The sequence below is a fragment of the Oncorhynchus gorbuscha genome, linkage group LG01, assembly GCF_021184085.1.
Source record: "Oncorhynchus gorbuscha isolate QuinsamMale2020 ecotype Even-year linkage group LG01, OgorEven_v1.0, whole genome shotgun sequence".
In the NCBI taxonomy this organism is placed as follows: Eukaryota; Metazoa; Chordata; class Actinopteri; order Salmoniformes; family Salmonidae; genus Oncorhynchus; species Oncorhynchus gorbuscha.
This window is the reverse complement of record NC_060173.1, coordinates 104,251,630-104,259,889: the sequence shown is the minus strand read 5'-3', so window position 1 is coordinate 104,259,889 and position 8,260 is coordinate 104,251,630. Positions and strand designations below refer to the sequence as shown.

Here is an 8,260-nt window from a genome sequence, read left to right as displayed (position 1 = left end):
ATAAAAATAATTTCCACAATCAAAATGTTCTACGATGTGTCCTGTCTTTAGCTGTTCTAGCGCCCTACTAAATCTCTTCCAAACTCGTCAATGCTCTCTACCATTCTCCATTTGTCATGCTCTTTCTCTGCTGAGACAGTATTAACTGATGACTTTGGCTCTCTCTCTCTCTCTCTACAGACCTGAGTGACCAGTTGCTAGAGGTGGTGGGTCTGGAGGGCGCCATGGAGATGGGGAAGATCTACTCAGGCCTGAAGAGTGCAGGTCGCAGACTGGCCCAATGTGCTAACGTTACCATCAGGTCAGGGCCTTACTGCTATCCCCTCTGTCCCTCCGTTCATTCCTTCATCCATCCCTCCAACCATTCATCCAACCATCGCTCCCTCCCTCCCTCCCTCCCTCCCTCCCTCCACCACCCATTCCTTTCTGTCTATGTCACCAAAACCAGAGTTGAGTCCTGTAGACAGAGCTGTCTCCTGATCCCTTCTCTTCCTCACTCCATAAGCCCCTGACTGTGTCCAGTAGACCAGACCTTTGGCCAGCTGACACACTCATTCATTACAACCACAGAGAGACTGGCAATCATCGGCTGACAAATTAGCTTTCTCACAGGTCTGAATGCACAGTCAAAGGCCAATTTGGATATGCCAACCAACCAATCTGTTTTAGAAAAGTGGAATTAGTTCCCATGTTTTTGTTGCTCTAACAAGACTCGCTCCATTAAACATCCACAGTAAGCCCAGTTACAGTACCGTTTACAGGGGACGCAGTCAAAGCTATCCCCTCACTTGTTTCACCATACCCTTAATATTTTCCAAAACCAGAATTAAAAGAGCATTCATCATAGTCATTCTCCCATACTGAGTTTCCCGGTGAGGTATGCATGAAAGGCTTAAACTAACTTTGTGGGTGAAGTGTGTGTGTGTGTGTGTGTGTGTGTGTGTGTGTGTGTGTGTGTGTGTGTGTGTGTGTGTGTGTGTGTGTGTGTGTGTGTGTGTGTGTGTGTGTGTGTGTGTGTGTGTGTGTGTGTGTGTGTGTGTGTGTGTGTGTGTGTGTGTGTGTGTGTGTGTGTGTGTGTGTGAAAGAGAGAGTTAGTTTAGAGACTGGGGTCCTGAGAGGGCCTGTCTGGGAACAGGACTCGTGGGAACAAAGACATCAGTGTTTGGCTCTGGTCCTGCTGTGGGAGGGGTGAGATGGACAGTGTGTATGGGAATCTCTGGTCCTGCTGTGGTAGGGGTGAGATGGACAGTGTGTATGGGAATCTCTGGTCCTGCTGTGGTAGGGGTGAGATGGACAGTGTGTATGGGAATCTCTGGTCCTGCTGTGGGAGGGGTGAGATGGACAGTGTGTATGGGAATCTCTGGTCCTGCTGTGGGAGGGGTGAGATGGACAGTGTGTATGGGAATCTCTGGTCCTGCTGTGGGAGGGGTGAGATGGACAGTGTGTATGGGAATCTCTGGTCCTGCTGTGGGAGGGGTGAGATGGACAGTGTGTATGGGAATCTCTGGTCCTGCTGTGGGAGGGGTGAGATGGACAGTGTGTATGGGAATCTCTGGTCCTGCTGTGGGAGGGGTGAGATGGACAGTGTGTATGGGAATCTCTGGTCCTGCTGTGGGAGGGGTGAGATGGACAGTGTGTATGGGAATCTCTGGTCCTGCTGTGGGAGGGGTGAGATGGACAGTGTGTATGGGAATCTCTGGTCCTGCTGTGGGAGGGGTGAGATGGACAGTGTGTATGGGAATCTCTGGTCCTGAGATGGGAGGGATGGGATGGACTGTGTGTGATCTGTACCTCCGAGGTGTGTGAGATCTGATTCTTGACACTATCTCTATACTCTATCCCCTACCCCTCTCTGTCTCTCTCCTCTGTGTCTCTTGCGCTCTCTCTCCACAGGACGTCCAGGCTGCTGCCCATGCAGATCGATGGGGAACCTTGGATGCAGCCCCCATGTACGGTGAGAGAGACCCACCACACAAACTAACCTCCCGTTACACCTCCACCTTCCTCTCTTCCTGCTTCCTATGCCTTTTCAATCTCAGCGCCTCATCCTCCTATACGCAGTAGGACCTGGGGGTGAGACTGAGCTGAGGCGCTGTGTACTGTCCTTTATTGGTTATTTGGATTTCAAGGTCAGATACTTGCTCTGAAAAGTGACACTTCAATCTGCTGGGTAGCATTAAAACCTTGCTATTTCTTAAGCAGGACAGTGAAATAGTGAAATAACACTGTGTATCTGGTAAATATGTCAAGTGTTTAGAAGTAGAAAAGAAAGTGCAGACTTCTGGACACTTGGCATGTCCTCCTACAGATGAAAAGTGGTGGTTTTGATGATAAAACATGGATATTCTAAAGCAAACTTCCATTGCTGAATATCTTTTTATATTGTCCCTCCTCACCTTACAGATCAAGATCACACATAAGAACCAGGTTCCCATGCTACTGGGCCCTCCTCAGAAGACCCCCTTCTTCTTCTTCAAGAGACGCAGCAGGAGTCGGGACTGAGTGAGGAGGACACTTCAAACTCCCCCATCTTCACACAAACACAACCCCTCGGCCCCTCCAACACAAACTGATGACTGGACTGGTGAACTGTTCCCCATGGAGGAACTGGACCTTGGGAGAGGAGAGGAGGAGAGGAGGTGTGGAGGGGATCAAAAGGAAAACAACTCCATAGACATTGCCCCTTGGACCTATGGCACCACTTCAGAATGAACCAACTTTTTCTCAGTGTAATGACCACTTCCTGTGTGTCCATGTTCTAGCTTCTAGAACTTCCTGTTGACTTTGAACTCTGACCCGGCCACCGGCCCACTAGCTCAGTTAACCCAGGCTCCAGACCCAGCTTCAGCCCAAACCCACCAGTACTGACACACTGCCTTGGCAAAACACAGTCCCATCCAACATATAGGTTCATTTAGGGATACTGCCATGATCCTGGAGGGATAAAGAAAGATGGAGGGATAAAGAAACACATAAAGAGAGAGAGAAACAGAAGTGGGATAGAAGGAGAGACAGACAGGAAGAAAAGAAAAGAGTAGAAGAGAAGGAGTGAGGGATGGAATGATCAATACAGCAGATGAAAGTAAGTGTGTGTGTGTGTGTGTGTGTGCGTGTGCGTGCGTGTGTGTGTGTGTGTGTGTGTGTGTGTGTGTGTGTGTGTGTGTGTGTGTGTGTGTGTGTGTGTGTGTGTGTGTGTGTGTGTGTGTGTGTGTGTGTGTGTGTGTGTGTGTGTGTGTGTGTGTGTGTGTGTGTGTAAGTGCTCTCCTCTCTTTAAACCGTTGAATAATGAATCAGAGCTTGTAGAGTATTCACTCCAGTGTCTTTCCACGACGCCAGAACACTGCACTCTGCCTGAGACATGAAACAGAAAGAGGGCCTCAATAATTGACTGCTTTGTTTATGCTTGACGGTGACAACAGGGCAGAATCCACAGAAACAGTGGCCTGGGAAGCATGGGAAACTCAAACTAACATGTAGGGATTTTTTCCCCCCATCATCTTGGCCCACAACAAGCATATTTAGACTAGAATTTGAAGAATATCAATGGCGTCAGGCCTTGGGGGAAAGGGAAGTCGAAGTGTTTTTATCTCACCATCTTCACTAAGTTACTCAGGGCCATTGTTCTGTCCAGACGGATTCGTGGAACAGAACTCAGTGTAGAGGGGAGACAGGGTAGAGGGGACCTGACTTCCCTATTACTGTAAAGACAGAGATCACTGAGAGCAGAGATGAGCCCTGTGTCCCAACCAGAAAAGCCCAGTAGGACAGCATTAGGAACAGAGCCCAGTGTAGAGGGAGAGGAGACTGAAGGAGGTATGTTAGGTCCTTACTGTAATGTGTTAGGACAGCTATAGATTGAATCAACAAGCCTCACCCAGCAACAGATGTCCCAGAGGACACTTTTAGAGGGTTAGAGATTGAAATGGATCCAGCTAGCTAGAGATAGAATAACAGCCTGACTGCCCCAGGCCTGAGGGGTCTGATTTACCATAGCTTGGACTGGACCTAAATTTAACCTGCTATTTCAGGAGGATCTACACTGTGAAGCACTATTCCTAATTACGGTGTGAAAACATCAGCTCGCTGTCCAAGAGTGCAAAACCCAGGGGCCTGACTGAAAATAGTGGGTGTAATTCCATTCATGTTTGTTGCTGGACCGTACCATTCAGGCAACAGGAAGATATGTTATCAATTCAAATGTGCTGAACTGAAAATCACTCTTCAAATCAAACCGAATGGCAAGAGCTGAACAGGCAAGACACCAGTGAGGCAGAGATAGCATGGCAGCTACTACGATATACCCTTATAGTACTGTCCCAACAATAGTAGCCAACTATATATGTGCAGACACAGTATTTGTATATTGTGGAAATAGGTGTGGTGCACATTAATGTGTTTTGTAATGATATATTATTAGTGTAGAGTTTGAAACTATAGAAGAGCACATATAGATCAGTGTTCTTTAGTAGGTCACTTCAATGACTCAGTCTGGGGCTGATACACAAAACATCCCCTCTGGCACCATAGCACCCTCGTACCCTAGGATTTATTTTATTTGATTTTTTATTTAACCTTTATTTAAACTAGGCAAGTCAGTTAAGGACAAATTCTTATTTACAATGACGGCCTACCCCAGCCAAACACTGGACCAATTGTGCACCGCTCTATGTAGGATGTAAGGGTTAGGGTGCATGGCACAGGGGGGTGAGAGTGAAGTGAGCCAGCATGCAACACTGAGTGTTTGTCCCAAATGGCACCCTATTCCCTATTCAGTGCACTACTTTTGACCGGCGTAAATCACAAGCTGTCATTGTATGCGGGTGAACTTCTGTTGTTTACTTCGAACCCTCACAGTACAGTCCCCACGGTTATAGATACATGGGATATGAATTCGGCAAGATCTCTGGTTACAAGCCAAACCTGACCAAGTGAATGACACAGTATGTCGTGCAATTTTGATGGAATTCCATTTAAAATGACCAAGGGCCACTTCACCTACCTTAGCATAAAAATGACCATCAGCTACAATGACTTGCTCAGGTTCAACTTCAAACCACTACGAGAACTTACCAAACAAGACATTTCACCATTGTCCACGCTGCCAATCTCCCTCGCAGGCCGCATTCATTGACCCCATAGGGGTCTGGTCAAAAGTAGTGCACTGATATAGGGAATAGGGTGCCATTAGGACTGACCCTGAGCTCCGCTTACGGGGCGAGGCTTTGATGTCTTCGGCCCTAGATCCCTTTAAAACCACACTGAGCCGGGACTATCACGTCCAGGACCCACTAAAACAGAGCCACATGTCCAATGACCATGGAGTAGAAGTAAAACAGTCCCAAATGGCACCCTAGTCCTTATATAGTGCACTACTTTGGACCAGAACCCTATCAAAAGTAGTGCACTATATAGGAATAGGGTGCCATTTGGGACGTAGACTTTATCTCTATGAACCACAGGGTCTGTCTGACCCTGCAACACCTCTAACCAGTACATACAGGCAACATTTCAATGACCACATCACCTCTACTATCATAACATAGAATTGTCGGCCAATGGTCATTGGATATCTGGGCTAATTTTAGTCTTTATGGAGCCTGGATTGAGGCGACTCAGTGAGACGTGTGCATGTTTACATATCACTTTTCATTTACGGGAAATGATTTTCAATTTGAACTGTTATAATTATGTGTATATAGATATTTGTTTATATATTTTATCTGAAGTTACACCACCGCATGCCTGCTGAAACAAAGGAGACAAAGAAATGTCTGTCTGCTTGAGGAGAGACCACGCTGATTGTTGCAACCCCGTCCTTCAAGCTATGACCTGTCCTGCTGTCGGTTCACATTAGCTGTTCAACCCCCCCCCCAATCTATCCATTGCTTAAAAACCCATGACCTTGTGTGTTTATTTGTTGTGTTTCCCCATTGGTAGCTAGCATAGCATGTTGGTAATTCTGTGCTAGAACAGGACAGTGTTGGTTTGTCTTAGGTCAAAAGGAGAGAGACTTCCCAGGAGACATGTCCACTATGGCTGCCATTTTGTGACTCATCGTCAGGAGATGGAAGGGGGATGCGGACACGGAACTCAGAACTCTAACCTATCAGACTATTAATCCTCAATGTTTGTGTCACTCAGTCACCACTCATCTCCAATCGGAAAATGATCAATAGACTTAACTAACAAACACACACAAGGTGTCTCTAGTGCATTTTCTGCCAGGACACAACAACGACGGGACACTGACGAAGAAGAAGTTAGTAAAAAGAACAATGATAATGAACTCTGTCTCTGTTGCAATAACCCACTGCCATCACTAACCAGCTGCCCGATCCATAACCATCACTGCCTATCGGGATGGGTCCCCTCCACCCACATCTAAGAAGATTTGGTTTAGCCCAGGTTGTCAACAACCACTGTTGAATGTGGCCTCTGACCATCATAGATACACCAGGAAGGAATGGACTGAGGCCATGCATTATCATGTTGACAGACAGTGGTTGCAACCTAAATGGCATCCTATTCCCAATTAAGTGCACTACTTTTGACCGGAGCACTTTGTGGGCCCTGGTCAAAAGTAGTGGACTATAGGGAATAGGGTGCCATTTGAGTCACCCTCCATGTTGCAGCAGGGATTTCTATGTACTGCACCTCAGCCACTGTTATAGCCATAAGTGTGTGTCTGTGTCCATGTACATGGTGATCATGATGTGCCTCTGCCTCTGAGGTGACCTAGAGGAGGGCTATATCAAAGAAACTAATAATGATGATAGTATACACAGTCTATTACAATTAGGATTGTTTAATTTTCCACCATTACATATCCACACTCTTCCACTGAATTGAGACAACCAGATGCATAAAAGGGCTCCAAGCTTGTCATTTAGAATATGGCCAATACATTGCTGCATTTTATGCAGTATACCAGTATGGATAATTGAAATGGAGCCAAAGATGGTCCTCATCACCATCCTCCCCATGTGAAACTATTGTCCCCTTGTCTCCACTGTCCCTCCTGACCTTGGTCTTGTCAACCTTCAGAGACTCACAGAGGCAGTGAGGTTTATCGTGTTGTCACTGTTGTTGGTGTCGTCCTATTCTTAGGCCTGGACAGATTAACTAACAGTATTGAGTGACACTAGTGTCCGGGACAGATGCAGTCGAGCTAGAGCCATGCATACAGTCTATGTCATTCCCGAGTGTGATGCTCTACATGTATGTTTAAACCCATGGGACTGTTGTGTTTACCATAGAAATAGCATAGCAATATGATTGGTAAACTCATGGGTACACTCAAAATGGCTGCCAGTCCACTCATTATGGCATCATTGACTTGAATGGGGAGGCCCCATTCTGTGGTGTTTACCCCCTCAGGGTCAATGTGGTATGTATGTGCGTGCGTGTGCGTGTGTGTGTGTGTGTGTGTGTGCAGCTGTCCATATGCCTGTAGCGCCCGGCGAGGGTCAGGGGCAGACTGTGACAGTAGACCCTGTGATTGGACAAAAATAAGATATTCTCATATATTCTCATCGTCTGCCCTATAGCTGGGTTTATCGTCTGTTTGTTGCCCTCGCCGTTGTGTTTGTTAGCTGTATGTTGGACAAAAGAATAATCAAATAAACAAAGAGGATGAATATGCTATGCACTCTGTTGGGTTATATTTGGTGATATGGTCCAATGAGATGTTTGTTCTTTGGCGACAGCTAGTTCTGTTCTCCACAACATTGCCACACACACACAACACAACACACACACAACACACACACACAGCTGGTTCTGTCTTATACTTAAATTCACTGGAGTTAAATTGAATCTTGTTAATAATTAAAAAACATAAAAGCTCCGAGTGGCCCAGCGGTCTAAGGCACTGCATCTCAGTGCTTGAGGCACCACTACCGTCGGCAGGTAGCAGCAGGTAGCCTGGTGGGTAGGAGTGTTGGACCTTTCGGTTGCTGGATCGAATCCCCGAGCTGACAAGGTATAAATCTGTTAACGCCGAAGACGTGGATGTCCATTAAGGCAGCCCCCTGCACCTCTCTGAGTCAGAGGGGTTGGTTTAAATGCCCTTGACACATTTCAGTTGAATACATTCAGTTGTACAACTGACTAGGTGTCCTGCATTTCCCTTACAGACCCTGGTTCAATCCTGGGCTGTATCACAACTGACTTTGATCGGGAGTCCCATAGGGCGGTGCACAATTGGCCCAGCGTGGTTAGGGGAGGGTTTGGCCGGGGTAGGCTGTAATTTTAAATGAAG

General features: G+C 46.7%; 1 protein-coding gene across 7 annotated transcripts in view; it reads left to right on the top strand.

Moving 5' to 3' along the window:
- Positions 1 to 7,644, top strand: part of LOC124048018 (diacylglycerol kinase beta-like) — a 169,696-nt gene extending 162,052 nt beyond the window's left edge. For 6 of the 7 annotated variants that reach the window (XM_046368379.1, XM_046368389.1, XM_046368371.1 and 3 more), the window contains 3 exons: positions 181 to 301; positions 1,894 to 1,954; positions 2,404 to 7,644. In XM_046368379.1, coding sequence (XP_046224335.1) covers positions 181 to 301; positions 1,894 to 1,954; positions 2,404 to 2,502 — 281 coding nt within the window. In that variant the 3' untranslated portion in view covers positions 2,503 to 7,644. Of the gene's footprint in view, positions 1 to 180; positions 302 to 1,893; positions 1,955 to 2,403 lie in introns of those variants that run through there. The other variant, XR_006841172.1, reaches the window with a different exon arrangement.
- The last annotated feature ends 616 nt before the right edge of the window (positions 7,645 to 8,260 follow it).